Below are 27,596 nucleotides of genomic sequence, written 5' to 3' on the forward strand. Positions count from 1 at the left end.
ATGCTTTTCCGTCCTGTCCTTGTCGGCGTTCTGAGGGTGTCGTAGTACATAATAAAAATGAGTACTATTATCGATGCTGTTAGCCAATAGATGCTAATTGCTAACAAGTCTTCCCTTTCTGTCTTTCTCTCAGGAATACAACGTTCCACAGTGTAACAACACTTGGGACCTTAAAGATTCATTAATGTAAGTAAGCGCGCTCCTCTCCGTCCTTTCAGCATCACATTCACAGTGTGGTATTTAAAATTAAAGCTTTTCTTAATTCATACTAAAGATCCCTGTTCCTCTCCTCCGCTCAGATTTGTACACAGGTCCACATCCGCCTCCCCATGCAGAACTCCATGAAATGAATAAAGCACCACAGCCTCTAACAGGACCCCCCTCCATCCCCCACCCTGCCCCCTCCCCCGGCCTGTCACAGGTAAGCCAGCCTGCTGCTCGTTCACGTTTACGCCCCGGGTGAAGTGAAAATGCTAAATATTGTTGCTTTAACGACAAAGTCGGGGCAATAATTGGCTTTTTACGTCTGCGAAAAAGTAGTAGTTTATGTGAAGTTTAGCAGGTGTGGAGCTCTTCATCTATCGGCTCCTTCTTGTTGCATTACACGCTGCATTATATTCCAATTATTGTAATATTAGCTGTCAGAACATGATCGTATTTCCTGTAACGTCTTCATAATAACAGTCCACTCGTGTTTTAAAAGTGTTGTTAAAAGCTGCGCCACTTAGGAATGTTCTTGTCTTTTGCACACCGCATTTTCCCTGGACGTCCCGTTCATAAATACTGTATTACAAACACTTCCATCAGCGGGCCGCCGGCTCTTATGTCGACCACCATGTTCCGTCCCTGCCTTCTTTCTCACTCTCCGCTCCTCTGACGTCCCACTTCTTTGTCTTCTGCTGCCGTTGACATCACTTCCTGTCTATTGCAGCCCTCATTCCCCCCGGGGCAACCCCCTTCTGTTGTGTTTGCCACCCCACCGCCTCCACAAATGAACCCGGCACCTCAGCCCCGACAGGTAGGCCCCGCCCACCCCGCTGCTCGCCTTAACCGCGGACCGACACTGGTGGACTTTGCCCCGTTGAGACAATTTGTTTAGTATAATTCTCCACTTTTGTCAAATGAGTGACGAATCGGGATTCAACGCCGGGACAGTCTGTGTTTAAAAATGTCCTGAATCCATCGGTGAATTACTTAGACAGCCCGCATGTCTGTTTGCCGTATCCTCACCAGTTCTGCACTGTTCTTAACCACCAGTGTCGGCCCGTCCTTCGTCCTCTTCCTCACAGCTGACACTCTTTTGCTCCTTAATGTCTGCATTTGTTGTGAACCCGGATTGTTTTGTATGCAGGTTTATTTATATTTATTTATCATTTCCCTTGGAGTCTATTGTCATGATTGGGTTAATTATGTGGGTTTTTTATTGTGTGTGTGTGTGTGCGCTTTAGCATTTCTTAAAACAACATCGCTATATTGTGAATACATGTAAAACAATCCAAGTGAGCATGGCTGTCGGTTTTAGAAAGCTAAAGCTAAGCAACAACCGACTGTTTGAGCAACAGTTTTTAATATCTATGTATATATGTACGTATTAGCCTTGAACGGCTGAGTTTGGCTGTGGGGTTGTGTGACGTATTTATCCACAGCCGGTGTTTTACCTGCAGTAGTTGGAGTTTGGAGAAACAGGCAATGTGACACAACCAGACTCCTTTTTGACCAAAACAATGATCTTACCTCTCAGAAACAGGAGTGGCCGGTCGAGTGTCTATCGGCTAGTTTGTTTGTGTTATTGTGTGACTTCGGGGAAGCTGACTTGACCCTCAAATACGGCGAAGTCACCCGTTGACGCAAGCAAACTTAACCGATCGAGGCAGCAACAGTGGACCGGCAACTTCCACTTTCTGCGGCGTCAAATTGCCGTTTTTGTCAATGGAGTCCGGTGAATCGGAAAAAGCGCAAAGACGAATCTAACTGCTTTAAAAAGAGCAAAGCGAAGCAGCAAAAACATCCCAGATGTAGTGTGCACTCCAGCAGTGTGCGCCGGCCGTCACACAACCCCACTGCACACAATCAGACCCTTCCTCTCTTAAGTGAAGCTGCAGAACTGGAAGAGGCGTGTCGTGAAGAGTGAAGCATGGATCTCGTGCTTTTTGTCTTTAACCTCTGTCCTGTCTGCCTCTCTTCCTCTAGTTTGCCCCCGGGCCCCGGCCTATACACCAACAGGTACTAACAGCAGCTGCTACCCCGTCACACATGTTAGCGGCTCCACCGTGTGCCTCCACTACTAAACACATTACATTAGTAGTTTCCCCCCCAAAGTCTGCATGAGTGTTATTATGTATTATGTATTTAAACCACAAACGTATGACATTAGCTGCATGGCACAGAATATTACTCATTACAATATGTCGTACTACTTCAGAAGAGGTATTTGCATTCAATATTTCACCTGCTATACATGTGGGAATGTATTTAAATACACAGCTGTAGCTAAATATAAGTTCATAAGAATGTCAAATGTCAAGGTAGACCTAAAAAGATCTTTTTAAATGTCAACATTTAGGGAATCCGTGCACATCTTCCAGTTCTATTGAGTTTCCGTCTGCATCCTATTCGGGAGCAACGAGACCTTTTTTGTTCATTTTGGGTTCACTGCTCCACCTATTCTCTGCATGCTGCTTGTGAATTCACGGCTTGGCTCAGGACGGACAGTTTCTGGGTGCTTTGCTCTAACTGATTGTGGTGCTCTCTCTCTCTCTCTCTCTCTCCCTCTCTCTCTCTCTCCTATTGCTTCCATTTGATGTGTCTCTGTGTGGCCTGTGTTTGTGCTGCTGAAGGGAAGCTTCAGGTCGCTACAGGTAACTACATTTCCTCCTTCTTCACGGTTTCCTCCCTCTCCCGCCATCTTTTTTTTTTTTGCCTCCCACACCCCTTACTTACCGTCTTGAGGAGTGCATATGTGTCCAATATTTGGCAGTGTGGTGCTTTGTTGGCCACGGCGGTGAGCTTCCCGGCGCCCGGCGGCAGAATGTCAATGAGGCGGCTCTGAATGAACCCGCATAAGCTGCTTTATCTCTACTGGCAGGCAATATGTTTCCAGTTGGATTCAAGCCATAGATTCATGGGAAAACTACGAGCCTCGCTATTAGGCTTCGGACAAGCTCAGTCCAAGAGATACTCATGCACTGATTGTTATGTTGGAGGGCTGATAAAGGTAATTAATGACGTGTTTATTTCTCTCTCTCTCTCGCTGCTTTCTCCTCCTTCTCATCCTCCATACTCCGCTCTTCCTCGTTGGTGTTTTGCTCCCCTCGCCTCCTCCAGCCCTACTACACCAACAGGGCCAGCCTGCCGCCCACCAGCGGGCCCCGGGGTGTCCCTCCCAACAGCGGCTCTCGGCCCGTGACGCCCACCCACGTCTACCAGGCGGGTCCTGGCTCTCAGATGATGATGATCCCCGGGCAACAGTTGCCGTTCCCCAGCTCGCCGCAGGGACCCGCCTACTTCATACCGGGACAGGTAGGGGAGCGCAGACATGTAATAGAAACCAGATTTTAATTTGAGTTTCATCAGCGCCAGCTGCGCTAACACGACACACCCTGATGCCTTTTCGGTAATCTAGAGCTTTTGTTGGAATGGAAGCATTCTGTAAACACTGATTAGTATCTTTTTTTATTTTTGTAATGCTGTGTCTTCTAAAGAGAAGGAAGTATCTTGTTGTGCAGGATTTTATCTTATCAATTCAAGGATCATTTATTGTCATAATGCAACAAAGGGATGCACAACAAAGGGCAGTTGTAGCCCATTTACAACACACACACACACACACACACACACACACACGTGATAAACAAGTGATAAACAGTGGTGCATTTCCTTGAATTTGCAACAATTGTAACAACGCTTCCTCCTCTGTTTCCTCAGTACCGGCCCGCAACCTACGTGGCCACACCGCAGCAGTACCCGGTCCCGACAGGCACCCCGGGCTTCTACCAAGGCACCACCCCCGCTGAATATGGTACTTATGGTAAGAGGCTCTACCTGGGGCCTCACCTGAGCCACACACACACACACACACACACACACACAGAGAGAGACACACACTCAGAACACACTTTCTGTGTAACTTCCTCAGAACTCAAGAGCAACAACATTTTCTCTCGGCGGTCAGCTGTGCGTTGATATTCCGCAGTCACGCAGGTAGAAATCCCTCCAGGTTACTTTATTCCCATCCAGCGTGGAGCGTGAGACCTGAGACCGCAATGAAAGTAAAACTTGTCAAAGCGGGTCGAGTAAAAATGGGAAACTTGAGAGAAAGGGTGTCAGAATAAGTATCATCCGCATTGAGCGTCAGAGATTAATATTCTGTATGCAACCGTTTCTAAAATACACTGAAAAAAACGTCTGCTATCTTCATGCATGTGAGCGTTTCTGTTTTATTTACTGTTTATTCTTGAAATCTACTAAATGCAGCAGCGCTACAGATGAGTGCTGCTGATCCCGTGTGTTGGGGCGCCCTCTAGAGGTGGCTGAGGGTCAGTGCATCGCAAAAAAGTGATGATACCCTGAAAAATAAACTTGCTGATCCTCCTCAACACACACACACACACACACACACACACACACACACACACACCAGCAGGCATCCCAACTATGTGATGTCTTTGTGTAAACTGTTGCTCATCAGCAATAGAAGGCGCTGCCGGAATACAGGAAACTGCTCTCACTTTCACACCCGTTGTGTATGTGTGTGTGTGTGTGGCACTGTACGAAGTGCTTGGTGCTTTAAAAATACCTCTACATCGGCATATGTATGGGGAGAAAATAATAATATAGAGTAAAGCTGACTCTAGATCAGTTGTCGCAACGCAACATTTGTGTAGACAAGTGTGTAGATGTTCGACTTCACCCCTAAACTGTCTTGATATTCTATTGCAGTTTGTTGTGTTTTTTTCCATATTCTAACAAAATTTAATTGACCTTTTTTGCTATCGTTGTCTGGATATAACAACAATATTTTATACATTTTTAGGTGGTAAACGAGATAAATGTGGAGGAATTCCTTTTGGTTTTATCCACATGCTTAAATGCACTTATTGTCATGTCGATTTGAATATAATGAGTAAATGCAGCGTGTCGAGGGCCTCAGTCTGCACCACAGAGCCCATGTTGTGTATAACAGATCTAGTATTTTTATCACTTCTTGTTCTGTACTTTTGACTCAAATTGGACCGACACAGAATGCAAGAAAGTACAAATGAATCACCTCGGAAATACTTCACTAAAGGCGTTTTGTTTGTTTGGTTTACTGCTAATTTAGTGGATTCATTTTGTCTGTTTTTGTTTTCCGGATGCGTCGCAGGAGTGAGAGCGATGCGCTGCTTGTTTCCGCGCTCGTTGTTTTAATGTTTGTCACATGGAGCGTCTCGCCGTGAGGCCGGCACATGACCCTGAATAACCGGTCATGTGACGGGAGGAGAGTTGGCGAGACGTGGCTCCTCTCACGGGCCTGACCGCTGCGCCGGCTTTTAGAAAGTGTCCGGGTTTCATCAGGTGACGAGAAAGCCGTCCAGATTTATTGCACATCTGGAAGCGGTTCAACGCTCCGTTAACGGCTTAACACCACGCTCATTCCAACACCCCCCCTCTGGCCCTCAAAGTGGTGCAGTCCGTTTGACCATTGACTCCTTTTCAAGCAGTCAAGTAAAACACACACACCGAGCTGACGGAGAAGGGGGGCTATTTTTAAGACCCCCCACCCCCGCCGTCCCTCCCAAGTGAAGGGATTTGCTCACCTCATGCCACATACATGTGCACGCTCACAGCCCACCCTCTGTAGTCGCTTGTCAGATGGGGCGGACACAACTGAATAGTTAAGCCGGCCCGTGTGGGGGAGGAAGGGAGGAAGGGAAGGAGGTTAAAAACAAGTGAAAGGCAGGGAGGAATCAGGAAGGTCAGAGGGAGGGCCGAGTTAAAAGTCGTGGTTGGGAGACGGCACCTGTAGAGAGGACAGGAAGACGTACGAGAGGGGGTTTGAAGAGAAGCCCCCTCTCCTTTTCTTTTCCTTGGCTCTGTCCGCACACGGCGTTCAAACATGGGGAACCGAGGGTCTCGAGAGGAGCCGGACTCTGAGGGTAGGTGTCGTCTCGAGAGCTCCTGCTCTTTCTTTCTCATTTAGAGTATTGGGTTGCCGTCCAACCAAAAAAAGTCTTTCTGCTTTTTAAGCGCGCTGCGTTCTCCCCCTCTCTTTTCCCCGTCCGTCTTCCCTCCCTTTCCCCCTCAGCCGGTGTGGTTTTTTTGACTATATTTAGTCTGCGCTGCTCCTGGTCAACAATGCAGACTCAGTAATGTGAGTTAGACTGAAATGCATGAGGAAGAGGAGCAAGAGGCCTCTGCGAGTTTTGTGTGTTTTATTACCCCATTCCTGGCCGGGCTGAGGTCGGTTACAAGGTAATGCCAGCGAGTGGGTGGACGTCGTGTTGACATTATTGATAAAAGAGGTTCTTTGAACTCGCTCTTTTTCTCTCTGGCAGCCTTCAGGAACGAGGGACACCAGCGAGTGCCGTGTTGGCTTCTGTTGACTGTTCACATTCAACGGGAAGGGGGATTTTATTTTTTTTTGGAGAATGCACAACAGCAAACACAGTCGGGGGTAAAGCTGCAGACCAGTTAATCAGTGGTGTCATGAGGATGAGTTCAGGGTCGCAGCTTTGAGATGTTTTAATGTAGTGCAGCACGGTTTGAGAAGGCCAATAAGAGAAGAGTTTAGAAACTATTTAATTAGTCATCTGATACTTGATTTCGGTCACCTGTTACTCAGAATGCATGGACACAAGCGTAGAGCAGAACGGTTGGTGGATAAACCCAAAAACGGTTCATTGATTATTCGGCAAAACACATATCTTTGGGTTTTGGACTTTGTTGGATTATATTGAGCAATCTTAATAACATTAAATTAGACTCTGAACAACATGATGGGAAGTGAAGCATTGTTTATTTAGCAAGTTTCCCTTCTTTAATGAAGCAAAACGGAAAAAATCAACCCGTTTGTTTCACATATTGAAAGTATAAAAGTAAAGATCATACTGGCACGGTCTGTGGTATTTATTTAATGACGCAATAATCAGTGTTTGTCCTTTGTTAAAGTCCCTTCATTTATTTATCTGTCATGTATTTCGTCATGCCTCTGCGATAGAGATTTAAATGAGATGTGTTCACGTAGATTTTACGTTGCTCAGTCCTGGAGTATTTGACAGATGTCTAAAATGTGAAGCATCCCCCGTTGGGACTGAGAAGTCTTTGTTGCTTTATAAAAGTGCACTTATCTCACGCCGTGGACACGAACCTGCAGCTGTTGCTCCGCAAATCATCAAGAAATGAAACCGTCACATTAGCGCTGTAATGCTATGGCGTTAACGCTAGCTTTGGCTATAGGATTAGGTCTGTGTGTGTGTGTGTGTTGGTTTACATTCCCGTGTGTCTCATCCACAGCAGGGGCCTACTACCCCGCCCAGCCTCAGTTCACCCCCGCGGTGCAGGCGGCACCCGTCATCATGAACCCGGCACCCCAACAGCAGCCGCAGCCGCCGCCTCAGCCTCCCCAACACATCGCCACCAAGCGGGAACGGAAACAGGTACATCACACTCGAAACTCTATATATATGTTGTTAAACATGCTGGAAACCTTTTGTTATCAGCCCTGTTTGGACGAGAGCTGTTCATAAGTGACGGTCGGGTGCGTTGAATTCACGATATCTGTGGTTACTAGAGACTGTAGACGTCGCTGTGACGTCACAGACGAGCCAAATCATGTGTTTGGTTCTCGAATGATGGGTTTGATCCCTGCTATGCTCTGTGTTTGGTGAACATGTGATCCGTTTCCTGCACGATGCATTCAGGTACGCACGGAAATCACGCTCATCTGTTAACTTTAAGACGAGGAAAAGCCAGTGAGCAGCAAGGGAGATGCATTTAGGGAAGATGTGTCTGAAAATGTCTCGTCTGAATATCTGACTTGAGTCAAAACAAGAAGAAAACGCCTCCAGAAAACTTTATTCGCAATTGACAATATTACAATGTCAGTTATGAAATGGATCTAAAAAAAGTTGTTTGGTTCAGTTCCTCTTATTTCTAAGTAAAATATACTTGACTATATTCTGAGTTTCCACCCGGGGAACAAGGAGCTAGAGGAGCGAATGAAAGTATTTTTCTTTTTAAGATCACTGAGACGAGCTCAGTTTGGTGTCACCAAGGTGACGAATCGGCCTTCCAGATGCACGATGGTGTGGCTTCAGATGCTTTGTTTATTCTCGTCCAGCTGTTGACATGCATGCAAAAATGATCAATACTAATCATCATGGGTGTTAGCCTGACAATGTCGGATTAGATGCAATTAGTCTGGAAGCTCTCGGTTTCTTATTTCGAGAGGCGATGTCAACGTGACCAGATCCTCGGCGTGCAGCGGGCCGGTCGCAGCACGCCGAGTCGGCACAAAGCAGGTGGTAAAATAATACTAACGCTTGAGTAACGCTCAAAGGTAAACAGCCTGCAGCGAGATGCGTAATGTAATGAGCTGCTTTATTTGTATTCGCCACAGCTCTCCTAAGAAATGATTTTAGTGCAGTTGATTGTTATTATTGTTGCCATCTTGTTTTTAGTTTCTTTTTTTGGGTGGAGCTAAAGACGACTGAAAGCTAAGACTTTTTTTTTTTTACTCGGCCAAAATCTTAGACAACTTTCTGAGGGAATAAATCAAGAGTAGTCATTTTATATACATACTTCTGTACAACCAGAGGAGTCGCCCCCTGGTGGTCAGGAGAGAGAATGCAGCTTTACATGAAGCATATACTTCTATACAACCAGAAGAGTCGCCCCCTGGTGGTCAAGAGAGAGAATGCAGCTTTACATGAAACTTAGACTTCTATACAACCAGAGGAGTCGTCCCCTGGTGGTCAGGAGAGATAATGCAGCTTTACATGAAGCATGTACTTCTATACAACCAGAAGAGTTGCCCCCTGGTGGTCAAGAGAGAATGCAGCTTTACATGAAGCATATACTTCTATACAACCAGAGGAGTCGCTCCCTGGTGGTCAGAGGTGTGCCGATTTAAAACATGAAACTTAGACTTCTATACAACCAGAGGAGTCACTCCCTGGTGGTCAGAGGTGTGCAGATTTAAAACATGAAACGTAGACTTCTATACAACCAGAGGAGTCGCCCCCTGGTGGTCAGGAGAGAGAATGCAGCTTTACATTAATCGTAGATTTCTATACAACCAGAAGAGTCGCTCCATCGTGGTCAGTAGAGGGAATGTAGATTTAAAACATGAAGCTTAGACTTCTATACAACCATAGGAGTCGTTCCCTGGTGGTCAGGAGAGAGAATGCAGCTTTAACACATGACGCATAGACTTCTATACAACCAGAGTATTGTACATTCCAGTCAGTCAACTATGGTGGTTTTGAACTGACCTTTTTCTGTGTTTATATAACAACTCCATGAACAAATAAGTTTCTGTTCCTTAGCAACTCGCTGACCCGACGCGCTCTGAGATAATGCAGCTCGTCGGCGGTGTTGCAGTCTCTCCTAAAGCGCGGTTGCGTAGTCGCTCTTAAAGCCTGGACGCAGAGTTTGAGTGAACTTGACCGTATCGAAGCCGCTGTGCGACATATCCCCCTCTTCTACAGTATGTCTAGTGTTTCCTCTGCGCTCTAAGATGGCTTTCTCCTGGTATGTGGTAGCTCGCTGTGAACTGAAGCCCCAGATGGTGCCTCATGTGGTCCGCTTTTTCTTTTCACTTTTTAACACTTTGACATTCCCCAGAGACTCTTTATGCAGCTAGAAATTAAAATATTCTGTCCCCTGCACTGTTTTAAGTGTTTTTTTTTGTTGCAACTGTTTTCAGTTTGCAGCCACAGGTGGATTATTCTTGAATTCGTTTTTTACACTATTCATCTGTGCAGAAATCTTCCATATTGATAACACAAGAGGCACAGACCGGCGCTATCTAGTGTCTCTGTTTGCATGCTTTTCCCGGTCTTCAGATTAATTTTAGCTAGCGCTGAGCTCTTAGCACATGTGTTTGTGTTGCAGATAAGACCAGATAATCCTTTATTAGGCCCACAGCAGGGAAATTTCTGCTACGCTTTATCCTTTTATTTAAATTTTCTTTCTTCACGTTGCATTTTGCTTATCAGCTGTGGTCGGACTTTGGCTTGTGCACGATCGTGTAAAACGTGGATAGTTCACCCAAGATGACGGACGGAGACTAGAAGAAGTCAAAGCATTCGTGTGTGACGCTCTATTTTTGAGAAAGTAGGTAGAGATTTGATGTTTCGAGGCCTCGGTGTGGGCGGCTTTGTGTGGCGACGGCTATTTTGCTCGTGTAGTTGGATGTAGAGAGGAGAGTTCCTGGTTACATGCAAAAAGTTGTTGCTTTTTTTTTTTTCTCCTCTTCTGCCTGTGTGTCAAAGAGAAAACCCAGAGGGGGGAGAGAGGGAGGTGGGGGTGAAGGACATGTCAGCACATAGCTCAGCTCCACGTGGCCACCGGTCTCCTCCCCCTCCTGAGCCGGAAGGGCTAACCAACCAGCCTTCCTCTGCCGCTGTGGCACCCCACTCCTCCCTCCTCTTCCTCCTCCTGGACTAGTTTCCTCTGTCCTCCAAAAAAAGGGGTCGAGCCTGGAAAAAAAAGGGTGAGGACCGAGAGAATGAGAGCGAAAAAAGGGGGAGTTTCTCCTGCTAGCTGCAGCTCATTTGATAACTGACTTTTTTCCCTTCCTCCTCCTCTTCCTCCCCCACTACTCGGCCCCTCCTTCGCACTCCGGCCCCTTTAACTGTCTGTTGGTCTCAGTGGGAGGGTTTTGCACATTCCAATACCATAGCTTTACAAGGCCAGTCGCTTTATCCTTCCCTTTTTTTTTTTTTTTTCTTCTTCCTCCCTCCTCCTCCTCCCCCTCCCTGATCTGTTCAGCGTATGAGAGGGTTGTTGGTGCTAGCTAGCTTACTGACAGTCGGGCCCAGCCCTGTTCTGCAGGCCTGTAGCTCTCTTATCACAAGGCTGGAGTTGAAAACCTCACGGCTCTGTGGGGGTTTTAAAAACAAAAAAGGCTGGAACGGCTACTCCGGGATGAGAGGCCCGCCAGGGTTTGTGAGTTGAACCAGAGGAGAGAAGGGAAAAAAAAAAGGTCAGTGGCGACAAGCAAATATTGTCCAAAGTAGGCCGGACGCAGACTGTAGCGGCTCAACTTTTACAGTTTAATCCTCGTCCACGGGACTTTTCTGCGTAACGTTGGGCAGCGCTGTGACTCATACCAGTTGCATGACATCTCTGACCACCGGTGGTAAGTATGTAGAGAGAGGAGGAAGGAGGGAGGGGAAAAAGAGAGCTGGATAGAAGGGAAAAAAAGCATGTGTTTTGTAATGTATGGGCACTCCTTGAGAGCGAGCGATCCGATTCTCACTCCCTGATCATGGGATTTGTTTGACAATTCGCCCTTTTGCTTGTCTTTTTTTTTCCGGCCCTCGGCTCGGTCAAACGGCATCGCTACGTGACTTAACTGGTGGAGGAATTTGCACAGCGGTTGGTGTTTTTTTTTTTTTGTGCCGCCTCTGTTCACAATGTGAGAAATGCAGCTTTCATTGAATCGGCGGCGGCGGCAGCTAGCGGGGAGCCACAGACGCGGATAGGGCTGACGACTGTCGGCGTTGCATCATGGGAAGGCCCTCGCTCTGAAAAACATTTTCAACACTCTCTTCTTTTTTTTTGCGTTTATGGGGAGGGAGGTTCTCGAAGTGCTTATCCTCTTCTGTCCTTTCGCTGACGGCGGATCTCTCTCTCTCCTCGCTCCTCCACAGATCAGAATAAGAGACCCAAACCAAGGAGGTCGGGACATTACAGAGGAGATTATGTCCGGGGGCCGCAGTGGCTCAACCCCAACCCCACCACAGGTGAGCTACGATACACTTCAAATGTCATTTTACACGCCTATGATTCATTTTTTCCTTTCAAATTGTGAAATTGGAGTACAGTAAAAAAAAAAAAGACTGACTGTCACATGTTTCTACTTACGTTGTGTAAATGTCAGCTTTGTCCATTGCAGCCTTTCAAGTAGTTGGAACAATAATTGACTTGCCTGCTAGTCCATATGTTACTACTTTGAGGGGAATGCTGCCGATGGCCAGGCCTCTTACATGTGTTACACTACAACCTGTCAGACCCAAACTGATCTGTCGCTCTTTATTACGGTTCACATCCAACAAGGATCTCACGTGGAACTATGAGTGTTGTCCTTCCCTTTACGGTCGTACTTTAATTTCTGGTGTGTGTGTGTGTGTCCCAACAGACAGCCATATCAGAAAGTACAGCAGTGGTTCAGTCCAACGGTGAGAGCGTCACAGCTGCTGTCACGCCGACACTGGTCAGACCAGGTGAGTGCCACGTGCGCACGAATATACAAGTACAGTGAAAGTACAGTTATCCGATTACAACATAAATATTTATTTAGGGGTTGGCGGTTGCTTTGAGGGAAAACCAAGATATGTCAAAGTGTCGTCCGAGAAGAGCTGCAGAGATTGGATCTATGGACTGGATTTTATTTGAAATGTCTTTATTTATGCATTTTTATTTATTCACTGTTTACAGGCTGACTGACTTAAATCACGTTCACTTTAATTTCAAAGTCGATATTTACGATCTCTTAGGGACGAGCCTTGGAAATTAGGAGTGAAAAATGCTGTGACACTCATGACACATGCTCTTGTATTAATTTGGTTGGGGCAAATAAATAACATGACATTTAATAACCTTTTAATGCCTCTTATACCGCTTCTCCTACTTCTGGATAATAAGCAGAGTTTAAAGCTACAGTAGCGTCAGATGTTTGTGTCTGTAAAGTCTCTAAACATATTTTTCTGACCCTCCAGATGACCGAGGGAAACCTACGCCCCCTCCTCCGTCAAAGACCCCTGAACTTGCGAAGGGCGCCCCCGCAGAGTCTTCCTCCTCTGAGTCGAACACTAAGCCCCCCGCGTCGCCTCTTCCATCAGAAGCGAAGGCCGTCTCTGTTGACACTACTGCCTCTCCTGCGCCCAGTGCTCCCGTCGCAGATGTGATGGACGCTCCCAGAAAAGCCCCCCAGTCGGCGCCCGAGGTGCCCGCCTACCCTGCACCCCTCCCCGACCCGGCCCGCACCTCCGGCGCGCAAAGCAAAACGGACAAGAAAACCGCAGAGGCAAAAAAGGACGAGGAGAAGGAGGTAAAAAAAGAGGAGGCAGCTAACGCGAAAGAGGCCGCCGCCGCTCCGATCACGCCCCTCTCCGCCACGAACGGCGTCGCAGAGGTGGAGCCGGAAAGGCCGTCGGTCGCGGCGCCGCCCCGTCACCCGGAGGCCCCCCTGGAGTCTCCCATTGCACAGCCGGAGGAGCTCCGCCTCCCCAACGGGCTGCCGCTGCCGGCGCCTCGAGACCCCGAGGTGCCCGCCGCCGGCTCGACGGAGCGCGACGACAGCCCCATCGCCGAGCCGGACGTCACCGAGGAGCCCGTCACGCAAACCTCCACGCCCGTCGCTCGGTCGGCGCCGACGCGCGCCGCTCAAGCAGCGCCTAAAGCCGCCACTCGGGCGGCATGGACGGCGGCACCTACGTCCGTCACTCAAGCTGCACCGACAGCTGTCACTCATGCAACGTCTACGTCTGTCACTCAAGCGGCACCTAAAGCAGCCACTCAAGCGGCACCTAAAACCGCCTCTCAGGCGGCACCTAAAACCGCCTCTCAGGCGGCAGCGGCACCTACGCCCGTCACTCAAGCGGCATCTAAAGCTGTAACTCAAGCGGCATCTAAAGCTGTAACTCAAGCGGCACCTAAAGCTGTCATTCAGGTGGCACCGACAGCGGCACCTACAGCCGTCATTAAGGCGGAGCCTGCAGCTGTCACTCAAGCGACGCCTGCAGCTGTCACTCAAGCGACGCCTGCAGCCGTCATTAAGGCGGAGCCTGCAGCAGTAACTCAAGCAACGCCTGCAGCCGTCACTCAAGCGGCACCTACAGCCGTCATTAAGGCGGAGCCTACGCCTGTCACTCAGGCGGCACCTGCAGCCGTCATTAAGGCGGAGCCTACGCCTGTCACTCAGGCGGCGCCTACAGCTGTCATTCAAGTGGCGCCTGCGGCCGTCATTAAGGCGGAGCCTACGCCTGTCACTCAGGCGGCGCCTGCAGCTGTCACTCAGGCGGCGCCTGCAGCCGTCATTAAGGCGGCGCCTGCAGCCGTCATTAAGGCGGCGCCTGCAGCCGTCATTAAGGCGGAGCCTGCGGCCGTCCTTAAGGCAGAGCCTGCGGCCGTCCTTAAGGCGGAGCCTGCGGCCGTCATTAAGGCGGAGCCTGCGGCCGTCACTCAAGCGGAGGATGCAGCCATCGTTCAGGCGGCGCCCGTCGTCGAAGCTGCACCCGTCCCCGTCGAACAGCCCGTCCAGGAGACTCCCGAGGCTCCGGTCGCCCAGCCCGAGGTTCAAGACGCGGCTCCTGCGGTCGCCCTGGACATCAAAGAAGACACCCCAGTGCCCTTCTCCTCCGCGGAGGTGACCTCGGAAGAGAAGCCATCTCCCGCGGAGACGGTTTCCACAGCCGACAGCGTGCCAGAGGCGGCGGCGGCTCCACCCTCTCCCACAGCGGAGGAGAGGGAGGACACCCCTCCTCCCCAGGCCGTCACACCTGCCCTCGTAGAAGCTACTATGCAAGGTGAGTTGCTTACGTGCTAAAAAGAAAACCTCTTCTTTGACAGGACTTTTCTTCCAGATACTTTTGTCTTAATCTGATGCTGATTGTCTTCGTCTTCCTACTTTTTAGCCGCCGTGTCAGTGCCAAAGAAAAAGAGGAAGATGAAGGATCTGAACAAAAAGGAGGCGGTTGGAGACCTCCTGGATGCCTTTAAAGAGGTGTGTGTGTGCAGTGATTATTTATTAATAATAAGAGGCTTCCATATTGCGTTCAAGATGGCAGTCTGACTTCCAACCCCTTCTCTCCCGTCTCAGAACCAGGAGGAAGTGGTGGCTCCGCCCGAGCCGGCTCCAGAGACCAAGCCCCCTGCCGCTGCCCCTCCTGCCCCGGAGGACCCCGACATGACCTGGGAGGACAAGGAGGACAAGGAGGGCAAGCTGAACGCTGAGAACATTCAGCCGGAGGGCGACAAGAAGTACCAGTACAAAGAAGGTGGGCGTCTGGACCTTGATACCTTGTCGGCGTGATCTTATCTCGCTCGCTTTCACGAGTTGGCGGAGTGTCAGTCGAGCACGTTTTGTGTTTGCTCTGTTGAAACCGAGGGAGCGGCCTTTCACCCGACTGCTTCTGTGTTCAGGGGAAAACGATAGTTATGTGATGCCAGTGGATTATATTATACACAAGAAGATTGAAGAAGGATATTTAATATTGTAGATTAGCATTGTAGGTTAAGGCCTCCTTAAAGCTTTGCTTCATTATTTATGTATATGTATATATAAACACAGAAAGAAACTAGTAAACAGAACATCTGCCTTCAAAATCAAAGCACATGAGAATACATCATTTCAAATTGATAAAGTTTTTAAATACTGTCCTCGTACAACAGGGTTGCACATGAAACGCCTCATTAAACTCTGACTTAAATTCAACTTCAATGCACCCAAGAGGGATTTTAAACGGACTACATGTACTGTACTACACATGAATGTATTGATTACTTTATTTATTTACCAGCTGCCACCTTGTGGACATTATGAGGCATGACGGTATCTACAGTTATAATGCCGAAAGCTGTGGCTCTCAACCTTTTTTGAGTTATGCCACCTAGTAACCCCTAACCAGGGCAAAGCATTAGATGTATTAATAGATGCATAAAAATGTAGTACACAGCGCTGTGCCATCAGTGTATGATTTTAATATAAAATATATGAAATTCAGTTTGAACTCGCACTTGAATTTGCATTAAGTAACTTTTTTCAAAGGGTTTTTGAATGGATGCTAATTTTAAATGTATATTCTTTTAAATCTCACGTACCTGCCGGTTTATACAGAGGGGAAAATGTAATGTTCATTCATTTATTTATTTTTTCTCTTCCAGAAAATTGGAAGCCGATCAACCCGGAGGACAAGAAGCATTACGACCGAGAGTTCCTTCTGGGCTTCCAGTACAGCACCGCCAGCTTGAACAAGCCCGAGGGTCTGCCGGCCATCAGCGACGTCGTCCTGGACAAGGTGCCGCGTCTCGCACTAAAAACAGTCTTTTATATTATGCACATTCATTTTTATATTTACCCGGAAGCACTGATGGGACATCAACATAATGACGGCATTACATCGTCCACAATATTTGAATAAAGTTTCACTCGTTGTCTTTTCAGGTTAATAAGACCCCTCTTCGTCAAATTGACGCCAGCCGTCTACAAGCAATGAGCTCTGGCCCCGACTTCACGCCCTCCTTTGCCAACCTCGGCAGGCCTGGAATGGGAGGAGGTGGAGGCGGAGGAGGCGGCGGTGGAGGAGGAGGCAGTGGCGGCAGAGGACCGGTAAGTTTTAAACCTTTTCCTCAACGTGATCCAGGGAGTCTCAGCGCTTTGAGAGCTCACGGCGCGTCTTTTCCTCTTGGCCCGCAGCCCCCGGGTATGGGCCGGGACCGGGACATGGGGATCGGCGGTCCGCGCCGCTCTCAGCAGATGCCGCGCAAGGAGGTGCGCAAGTTCACCACCACCATGTCGCTCGGCGAGGACGTGCAGCTGAACAAGGCGGAGAAGGCGTGGAAGCCCTCGGCGAAGAAGGCCGCCCGCACCCGCGCGGCGGAGGATCCCGAGGAGAGCGAGTCGGAGGCCAAGACCCAGGAGCTGTTCAAGCGGGTCCGCAGCATCCTCAACAAACTGACGCCGCAGAAGTTCCAGCAGCTCATGAAGCAGGTGACGGAGCTGACCATCGACACCGAGGAGCGCTTGAAAGGAGTCATCGACCTCACCTTCGAGAAGGCCATCTCCGAGCCGGACTTTTCGGTGGCCTACGCCAACCTGTGCCGCTGCCTTATGGGGGTAAGTGGCGCCGCACGCAACGTGGGAATGTGTGTCGAATAAGCCTGAATGTTCGGTATTTACTCCTGCGGTTGTGCTCATCTTGCTATGATGTGTTAAACGGTAAACTACTTAAAACCTAAGACTATTTAGTTTTGATGATTATATTTTTCTAGAGGCGAAAAATAAATCTGCAACGAGCCAGATTAGAAACTCTTTTGAGTGTTCACCCGTCAAAAGGAGACGATAAATGCCTTTTATGTAACGATGTCGTGACAAATAAATGACCCTGAAATCAAAGCTGGATGTGTTTTTTGCGACAGTTGCATCACTTTTTCAATAAAAAGCTTTGAATAGATTCATGCAGGCAGGCGGAGGACAAACTACCGGGACTCTTCAGACCTGGAGAAGCGTCTGAGGTGAACTGTTGTGCAGCCTGAAGCTACTGTAAACTATTTTAGTGAGTTTCCTTTTTGTTGAACGGCTCCCGAGGGGATTTTAGGTCCCTCTGGTTCAACGGTTATGCAGTGAACAGGTCCAGGGCTTTTATTGTGAAAGGTGAGAACAGCACTTTGGTTCCTGGTTTGTTTCTGTTGGCTGAAAAACACACTCTTTTATATGGACTTAAAGCAACATTTCAGCTACAAACAACCCATAATGCAACACTCTCCTAACCTTTCAGGCTCACTCGGTACCGGCTCCATTTAAAAAGAACATCTGTCGTTGTAATTCATTATCTAAATTTACTGCCCTTGATATTTTTAATTCTTCTTTGTGGGTAAAAAGAAACAGATTAATTGTGATGATTATTCGCTGATCGGTAACTCCCTGATTTCATCATCCGTGCCGGAGCGTTGCATCTTATCAGTCCTCTCACGCAGCGCTAGTTAAAGTTGTGTAATTGGTAAGGAAATTGGATCATACTAATAAAGTTGGCACTGGCAGACCTTCAGCTACTGATTGATGAGGTCTGACTATTGGAATAGTATTAATAGTGAAATGAAGAAACACTTGTCAATGATTTATTCTTAATTCAGGTAACTTCACAAATATGTCAAATAAACAATTTGAAAACTGTAACTTGACAAACAAACAAAATAATCACAAAAAAAGCAGGAATAATAATATATGTTGTGAGGTAATGGATACAAATTCATATTTTAAATATTAAGCATCGCTTAAGCTGATATAGATTTTTATTCTAGGTGGGCCTTTCTTTTATGTGGCTAAAATGCATTTAACTGCGATGGATAAATAACTCTTAAAACCCCACTTAAAATACATGCGTGTGTCTTACACTACATAAAACTATGCCATGTCTTTTCCTGCAATTTCTTTTTTTAAATGTCCTTTTCTTTCTTTTCTCTTTTTCAGCTTAAAGTCCAAACCACAGACACAGAGAAGCCGGGATCCACTGTGAATTTCCGCAAGCTGCTGCTAAACCGATGCCAGAAGGAGTTTGAAAAGGATAAAGACGACGACGAGATCTTTGAGAGGAAGCAGAACGAGCTGGAGGCCGCCTCAGTGGTAAAGTGCTGCCTTTTTATGCATGACGTGGGTCGTGGTGTGTGTGTTTTGAAAGTGACCACGCCCTCCTCTGAATTTTCCCCCGGCAGCCGGAGGAGAAGCAGCGGCTCACCGTCGAGCTGCAGCAAGCGAAAGACATCGCCAGGAGGCGCTCGCTGGGAAACATCAAGTTCATCGGCGAGCTGTTCAAGCTCAAAATGCTCACGGAGGTCATCATGCACGACTGCATCGTGAAGCTGCTCAAGAACCACGACGCAGAGTCCCTGGAGTGCCTGTGCAGACTGCTGTCCACCATCGGCAAGGACCTGGACTTCGAGAAGGCCAAGGTACGTAACGCACACGGTTAGAGGATGTGTGTGTGTGTGTGTGTGTGTAAGTGGACTCACAACACTGTTGTTCCTCCTCAGCCTCGTATGGACCAGTACTTCAATCAGATGGAGAAGATAATCAAGGACAAGAAGACCTCCTCCAGGATCCGCTTCATGCTGCAGGATGTGATCGACCTTCGACGGGTAACGCGTCTACACAATACGACACAAACGCACACACAAACCTGCACCACACCACATTACAGGACTACATTTTGCGAGATTTAGCGCATCATGATAACGTTATCAGTAGGGCTGGGCGGTATGGCCAAAAGTTCATATCGCGGTATTTTGTAACATACAGGGTGTTAGGAAGCTAAACATGGAGGGATTTAGGACCCAGGGTCACCCATAGGCGAAAAACCCCCGGAAAGAGACAGACGGGAAGAGTTTGTCTCTTCCTGTGCGAGCTGTGCCCAGCATGCAGTTCAGCGGTGTAATTTTATAAAAGTAGAATTATTAGTGTTACAAATTGTTGTCGTGGTGTTTTGCGCTGTTATAGAGCGTTAATTGTGGGATGTTAATTGTTATAACTTAGTAACTTCCTTCAGAGCCTGAACGCATCGTAGCGTCGCTAAAGGGAACCGTCGCTCGTTGACCTTCTTTATAGTTTGAGGCAACCGTCTCTCTTCTAGTTGCTCGTACACGTCAAAATGCATCTATTGTTTTTCATTTTATTTGTGTTCTCAAGGTCACTTCCAGTCCATTTTGCAGTTGTTGTAAAAGCCAATTCATGTCTCTGAAGGGCCGCTGCAGTGCTACAAAATCTGCTGTCTTCAGTGTTTTTTTTTTGTCTTTTTTTTAACGAGCCAAAAGCCGATGCTCCAAGTCAGCACATTGGTTCGGTTTGACCGTGAAACACGACCACTTTGTTCTTCCCTTTCTAGGCAGAGAGAGAGAGGAGTTGAGTCACAAGGACGTCTAGTTTCTCCCATAAGCACCATCATGCAGTATCCAGTGTTAACGCCCCTAGATGCCTTCACAAAATTACACAAAAATGTAAACTTTTTGAGGGCGGCGGTGGCTTAGGATGCCCTTTAGGTCGATTCAGCCACTTGCCGTCATTGTGTGAACGTTGACACACTTTGCATCCATTTGATTTACGATGCAAAACGTCAAATGATGTCAAAGGAAGCGGTCCATGTCTCCTCCGCCCTGTACTCACAATGTCTCCGTCCCTCCCTCAGAGCACATGGGTTCCCCGCCGAGGCGACCAGGGTCCCAAGACCATCGAACAGATCCACAAAGACGCCGAGCTGGAGGAGCACAGGGAGCAGATGAAGGTGCAGAACCTCATGTCCAGGAAGGATTCGGGACCCGGAGGCCGTTCGGGCGGCGGCGGCGGCGGCGGCAGCGGTGGAGGAGGAGGAGGAGGAGGAGGAGGAAGTGGAGGAGGAGGAGGTCGCGGGGGCTCTCACAACCCCGGCCGGACCAATCCTCCCCAGGACGAGGGCTGGAACACGGTGCCCATCTCCACCAAGAACCGACCCATCGACACGTCTCGCCTTAGCAAAATCACGAAGGTAAAAAGGAGGAGTGTCAGAAACCCCCCTTTTCATCTCTTCACCTGAACTCTGACGCATCAGATATCTGTTTAGGAAGTGTGTGTCACCATCCGTTTCTTCTTTTCCAGACTCCTGTTCTCGACTTCAACAACCAGCTGCTCGCCCCCGGCGGTAAAGGCACATGGGGGAGTTGGGGAAAGGGCAGCAGCGGTGGCTCCACCGCCGCCAAACCCGCAGAATCTGGTAGGTTTCGCGGCCCGATGGGATATATTTAGTGGAGCGCCTCGCAGCTGAAGCTCAACATGTCGTGTGTGTGTGTTTTATTTCTTTCCTGCCCAGGCGCCCCGGAGCCAGCTGGCCGTCAGACCACCAGCACTGTGAACCGGTTCTCGGCCTTACAGCAGGCGGCGGCGGCGTCCTCGGGCGCAGCCCAGGACTCGGACCGACGAGTTCCTCAGAGGTGAGGAACGGTGACACTCGGACCCGGAAACTCCCACTAGCAAATGCACAGAGCGGCAATACAGAGTTTACGGTTGTTAATTTGTTATTAGACAAGGGGATGCCCCGCAAAACCCGGTTCTAAATGAGTCTTTTTACTCACTAAATATTCAAAAAGAACCCATAAGAGTATCGATAAGTAACCGACCCGTTAAGCAGAATCTATAAAAGCATTAAAATAGATATTCTAGCGATGCCCGTCTCTTTCCCTGACCCCTCTCTCTCTCTTCCTGCAGGAACAGCTCGAGTCGAGAGCGCGGCGAACGCTTCGAGCGCTCCAGCGGCGGCTTCGACCGCGACCGGAACCGGCTGCAGGTCACCAAGCGCAGCTTCAGCCGGGAGACGGAGGAGCGGAGCCGGGAGCGCGAGCAGCGCGGGTCGGCCGATCCCGTCCGCCGGGTGGCGAGCATGACGGACGACCGGGGCAGCCGAGACCGAGCCAGGAGCAAAGACAGCGGTGGGCATCGGATGTGTCTGAATGCATGTTTTTAGATGACGGATAGAGAACCGTTCTAGAATATGATGTTTTGTTTGTGTTTAAGCAGTAAAGCGGGAGAAAGCTGCAACGCCTCCCCCGACTCCCAGCAAGCCCGCCTTGAGCGAGGAAGAGCTGAGCAAGAAGTCCACGGCCATCATCGAGGAGTACCTCCACATCAACGACATGAAGGTACGCGGATGAAAAGAAAGCATAAAAATGGCTCCCTTAGTTTAATATTACGTTGCTACAACAATCTGTCCTTCTCCGTCCCGGCAGGAGGCCCTGCAGTGCGTGCAGGAGATGAACAGCGCTCAGCTGCTCTTCGTGTTTGTGCGAAACGGGCTGGAGTCGACGCTGGAGCGCAGCGCCGTCGTCAGGGAGCGCATCGGGCTGCTCCTGCTGCAGCTCATCAAGAGCAACGTCCTGCCAGCGCAGCAGTACTACAGCGGGTCAGCACGGAGCGCCTTCATGGCGTTGTGTCTTTAAACGTGCATTATCTCCAGTGACCACCAGAGTGACTTTTCTGGTTGTATAGAAGTCTATGCTTCATGTGTCAAAGCTGCATTCTCACTCCTCTGGTTGTATAGAAGTCTATGCTTCATGTGTTAAAGCGGCATTCTCTCAATGACCACCAGGGGGCGACTCCTCTGGTTGTATAGAAGTCTATGCTTCATGTGTTAAAGCGGCATTCTCTCAATGACCACCAGGGGGCGACTCCTCTGGTTGTATAGAAGTCTATGCTTCATGTGTTAAAGCGGCATTCTCTCAATGGCCACCAGGGGGCGACTCCTCTGGTTGTATAGAAGTCTATGCTTCATGTGTTAAAGCGGTATTCTCTCTCCTGACCACAAGGGGGCGACTCCTCTGGTTGTATAGAAGTCTATGCTTCATGTGTTAAAGCGGCATTCTCTCTCCTGACCACCAGGGGGCGACTCCTCTGGTTGTATAGAAGTCTATGCTTCATGTGTTAAAGCGGCATTCTCTCAATGACCACCAGGGGGCGACTCCTCTGGTTGTATAGAAGTCTATGCTTCATGTGTTAAAGCGGCATTCTCTCAATGACCACCAGGGGGCGACTCCTCTGGTTGTATAGAAGTCTATGCTTCATGTGTTAAAGCGGCATTCTCTCAATGGCCACCAGGGGGCGACTCCTCTGGTTGTATAGAAGTCTATGCTTCATGTGTTAAAGCGGTATTCTCTCTCCTGACCACAAGGGGGCGACTCCTCTGGTTGTATAGAAGTCTATGCTTCATGTGTTAAAGCGGCATTCTCTCTCCTGACCACCAGGGGGCGACTCCTCTGGTTGTATAGAAGTCTATGCTTCATGTGTTAAAGCGGCATTCTCTCAATGACCACCAGGGGGCGACTCCTCTGGTTGTATAGAAGTCTATGCTTCATGTGTTAAAGCTGCATTCTCTCAATGACCACCAGGGGGCGACTCCTCTGGTTGTATAGAAGTATATGCTTCGTGTGTTAAATCTGCATTATCTCTACTGCCCACCAGGGGGCGACTCCTCTGGTTGTATAGAAGTCTATATAAATGACTGTACTGATGTATTCCCTCAGTAAACATTGTAAACCTGAGTTTATGTCTCAATCTCTAGTTTCAAGTCTTCTTCAATACAGCATGATGTTCATTTAGTACATTATGGTCATTTAGAGTCAAACAGACCATAAAGCAGGGGATGCTTTAGGGGCGGGGCTACAAGGTGATTGACAGGTTGCTACCAGAGACGTATACATGTATGTTAATATCGGTATTACATCTTTCTGTACTCTACGCCAAAGAAAATGGTGGATTCCATATGTTTGCGTCAATGTGGTGCGTTTCACCATCTGCTGTTTGAACTCTCTCTCCATCCTTTAAACCTTGAATAAACGTGTGTGTGTGTGTGTGTGTGTGTGTGTGTGTTTCCTCAGGCTTCAGGAAATCCTGGAGGTGGCTGAAGACATGTCCATAGACGTCCCCCACATCTGGCTGTACCTGGCCGAACAGATCACTCCCATGCTCCACGAGGGAGGCATCCCCATGGGGGAACTTTTCAGGTCAGGCCTCACTTGACCTCGCTAAAAAAAGAAAAGGGAAATCTGTGAGTGGAGATCACCGTTTGGCTGTTTGATGTCTAACCACGTCTTTTTTCTTTTTGGTCCTGCAGGGAGATTTCAAAGCCTCTGATCCCTCAGGGTCAAGCCGGAGTCCTGCTGGTCCAGATCCTCACTTTACTCTGCAAAGGAATGGTGAGAAGCATCGAATTATAATCCTTTCTGGGTTCTTACGGTCATGGAAAACCTGGAAAAGTCATGGAATTTTAAAAATTGTTATTTCCAGGCCTGGAAAAATCCTTGAAAGAAACACAAAGTTTTGGAAAAGTCATGGAAGTTTGAAATAATTAATATGCTTTTAAAAGAAAGACGCTCAAAATATAAGCAGGCATACATACAGGCATCTATAGAAATTTGTGTCATTTAAGGTTTACTGTATGCTTTGTATTCTCATTGTTAGTTTAAATACTATTTATGGACATTTGGTTAAGTCATGGAAATTTGGTTTAAAGTCATTGTAATTTGGCTAAAAGTCGTGAAAAAGACATACAATTTGGTTTAAAGTCGTGGAAAAGTGGTTGAATGTCGTAGGAATTTGGTTAAAAGTCGTGGAAAAGACATCCAATTTGGTTAAAAGTCGTGGAAAAGTGGTTGAATGTCGTGGGAATTTGGTTAAAAGTCGTGGAAAAGACATCCAATTTGGTTAAAAGTCGTGGAAATTTGGTTTAAAGTCGTGGAAAAGTGGTTAAATGTCGTGGGAATTTGGTTATAAGTCGTGGAAAAGACATGCAATTTGGTTTAAAGTCGTGGAAATTTGGTTTAAAGTCGTGGAAATTTGGTTTAAAGTCGTGGAAATTTGGCTAAAAGTCGTGGAAATTTGGCTAAAAGTAGTGGAAAAGACATGCAATTTGGTTAAAAGTCGTGGAAATTTGGTTTAAAGTCGTGGGAATTTGGTTAAGTCATGGAAACTGATGAATGTTTATTCAGTTGCTGATATTTCGCAGCAGCCAATGTGTCCCGTAAGTCTCCATCCGGTCTGTTTCTCCCTCATTAGAGCCATAAAAAGGCCGGCACCATGTGGAGGGAGGCCGGCCTCCGGTGGAAAGACTTCCTCCCCGAAGACGAGGACGTCAACAAGTTCGTGACGGAGCAGGTGAGCGGTCGCTGCCCCGGTACCGGAGGAACCGATGGTCCCGTTTCCCGGTAAAGGAGGAGTCTGTAGAGGTGTAGCTTTGACGCCCGTTCTCTTTTGTCTCCGGGAACCAGAATGTTGAGTTCACGCTGGGCGGCGAGTCCAAGGAGGAAGAGGACGAGGAGGAGAGCAAAAAGAAGGAGCTGAGCTCTGCAGAGCTCACCAAGCAGCTGGAGAAGCTGATCCAGGACCAGGCCGACGACCAGAGGATCTTCGACTGGGTCGAGGTGTGTGTGTGTGTGTGTGTGGCTGAATCTTTTACTGCCATCTTTGTTTCTGTTCTGGTTAATTCCTTGTGGCAGCAACATTCATAGCGACGCACAATTCGTCTATATCCCTTTTTTAAATTGTTAGCGCTAACCATGCTAATGGAGTAGCATGTCTTTTTCTTAAGTCCTCATACATTCTCCTTCACATCCTTCCTTGACCTCGTGACTTTTTCTCCGTGGAGCTCGAGGAAAAGTGTCTATAAAAAGACATGGGGCGTAATCTTTTAACTGCTTTAACGCCTAAAATTCACCTTTTTTTTTTTTTAAGGATTTTCATCACTTTAAATGTGAGATTTTCAATGAAAGGTACTGAACCTGACCTCTTTGGTCTAAACACACAAGTTCAGAGCAGCTGCTGAACGATCTCACCTACAAAAATCCTGATGTTTTAATGAGCTTCTCCCTGTGCAGGCCAACCTAGACGAGCAGCAGACGTCCTCCAACATGTTCGTCAAAGCCCTGATGACCTGCGTCTGCCAGTCAGCGGTCGTCTGTGAGTCGGCCATTTTGCACCTTTTCACGTCCCTTTTTCTTCTTTTAAAGTCTAGCCTCTAAACTGAACGCTCTCTGAAACGACTCCCTGTAGGCGAGAACCCCAACAAGGTGGACGGCGAGCAGATCAAGCAGCGCGCCAAGGTGCTGCACAAATACCTGAACGACGAGCAGAAGGAGCTGCAGGCGCTGTACGCCGTGCAGGCGCTGATGGTGCAGCTGGAGCAGCCGGCCAGTGAGCGCCTCTTCCTTTTTCAGCAAGGATTTAACAATGACGTGTTTTCAGAAACCACTAAAAATGATGCGTGCAAAATTACTACTTAATATTGTATATGGACATCAGTGTCACTAGAATTTCTAACATACATTTATGCACAAAAAGCAGATGCACTGTTGAGTGTTTTTAGCGAAACGCTAATTTACAACACCTGTCCACTGGAGGCTTCTTTTTTCTTTCTTTTTTTACATATATAAAAAAGTATGGAAGCCCGTTTCCGCCACAACAACAAAAAAAGATAAAAAGTCATTATGAGATAATAAAGTCGAAATTATGAGATAAAAAGTCATAAATGAGATAAAGTCATAAATCAGATATAGTCATAAAGTCATAATTATGAGATAATGAAGTCGAAACTCTTTATCTCATAATTATGACTTTTTATCTCTTTTTTTTGTTTGTTGTGGAAATGGCCTTCCATACATTTTATTATATATGTAAAGACAGAAAAAAGAAGCCTCCTGTAGTTTTTTTTTTTTTACATATTTAAAAAAGTATAGAAGCCCGTTTCTGCCACAACAAAAAAAAGATAAAAAAATCATTATGAGATAATAAAGTTGAAATTATGAGAACTGAAAGTCATAATTATGAGAACTAAAAGTCATAATTATGAGAACTGAATGTCATAATTATGAGAACTAAAAGTCATAATTATGAGATAATAAAGTCATAATTATGAGATAATAAAGTCATAATTATGAGATAATAAAGTCATAATTATGAGAACTGAAAGTCATAATTATGAGATAATAAAGTCAAAACTTTTTATCTCATAATTATGACTTTATCTCTTTTTTTTTTTTTTTGTGTGGCATTAACGGCGTTCCATACTTTTTTATATATGTAAAGAAAGAAAAAACTACATATGAAACTGGCTTTAAAGGACGGTGGCCTTCAAGGTCAAAGCTGGTCCTTCAGAACCATTTATTGCCGCGTATGTTTTCACATACAAGGAGGTGCATAGCAATAAACGGTAAAGAAATGGGAGCATGAAATATACAATTAAATCTAGAATATGAAATGAAGAGCTGGTGTTTGGTTTGTCCACTCTGGGCTTCCGTAGTGGTTTAGAACTGAACACGAACAAACAGCAGATGATTATACACTAAATCCCGAGTGATTCTATTGGTCGTGAACCCTGTAGTGACCGCTCCCCGTCTCTCCTCCAGATCTGCTGCGCATGTTCTTCGACACGCTCTACGACGAGGACGTGATCAAGGAGGAGGCCTTCTACAAGTGGGAGTCGAGCAAAGACCCCGCCGAGCAGCAGGGCAAGGGCGTGGCCCTGAAGTCCGTCACCGCCTTCTTCACCTGGCTCCGCGAAGCCGAGGACGAGGACGAGGACGACAACAGCTAAAAGGGGGATGAAGGAGGGGGCGAGGGGGGGGGGAGACCCTCGGACTGGGAGGAAGAGGAGGAAGAGGAGGAGGAGGAGGAGGAGGAGGAGGATCCTCGGGGAGAGAGCTGACGTTCTGTGGATGATTCAGAAAACCCTGAATCGGCAAAAAAAAAAATCTGCATAAACAGAATAAAAAGAGAAATCTTCAACGGGAGAGATTGTTTTTTGGATCGAACGTTCGATCATGTTTTTTTTTTTTTTGGTTATGAGTTTTTCTTGCGCAACTGAATGTCTTTTTTTGAAATAAACAAAAAACACCGGATTAAATGGAGAGAATAGATAAGAGAGATAATGCTGAGAAGCGTTTACAAGCCACGGGAGATAAAGCTGTTTCCTTCAGTATCTTTTTTTTTTTTTAAGTTTATCTCCCGTTTTTGTTTTTTTCAAACGGCTTGTCTTCGCCACGGCAACACTATTCAAGACACTTTGCTTCAAGACAGATATACAAAAAAAGAAACTAAAAAAAAAAAAAAAAAACAGGCTGTTCACATTTATATTTTTGATGACTTCATCCTTTTGTTTTTTATC

At 47.4% G+C, this 27,596-nt stretch overlaps 1 protein-coding gene across 1 annotated transcript; it reads left to right on the top strand.

The window, feature by feature from the left end:
• Positions 1-131: 131 nt before the first annotated feature.
• LOC306742672 (eukaryotic translation initiation factor 4 gamma 1-like) lies at positions 132-27,026 on the top strand (the record flags this gene model as incomplete). The annotated part of the gene is made up of 33 exons (XM_079225077.1): positions 132-186; positions 300-421; positions 932-1,018; positions 2,191-2,223; positions 2,838-2,858; positions 3,325-3,519; positions 3,925-4,027; positions 7,492-7,634; positions 11,856-11,948; positions 12,344-12,428; positions 12,924-13,645; positions 14,459-14,732; positions 14,841-14,929; positions 15,032-15,203; positions 16,090-16,223; positions 16,370-16,534; positions 16,622-17,041; positions 18,395-18,547; positions 18,637-18,873; positions 18,955-19,059; positions 20,103-20,438; positions 20,549-20,663; positions 20,760-20,880; positions 21,155-21,375; positions 21,461-21,585; positions 21,673-21,845; positions 23,317-23,442; positions 23,553-23,634; positions 24,494-24,592; positions 24,706-24,858; positions 25,312-25,393; positions 25,487-25,627; positions 26,839-27,026. The coding sequence occupies exons 2-33, from the start codon at positions 347-349 to the stop codon at positions 27,024-27,026; spliced, it is 5,268 nt and encodes a 1,755-aa protein (XP_079081203.1). The 5' UTR covers positions 132-186; positions 300-346.
• Between the last annotated feature and the right edge of the window lie 570 nt (positions 27,027-27,596).

This window comes from Taurulus bubalis (genome assembly GCF_910589615.1).
Source record: "Taurulus bubalis genome assembly, chromosome: 10".
NCBI lineage: Eukaryota > Metazoa > Chordata > Actinopteri > Perciformes > Cottidae > Taurulus > Taurulus bubalis.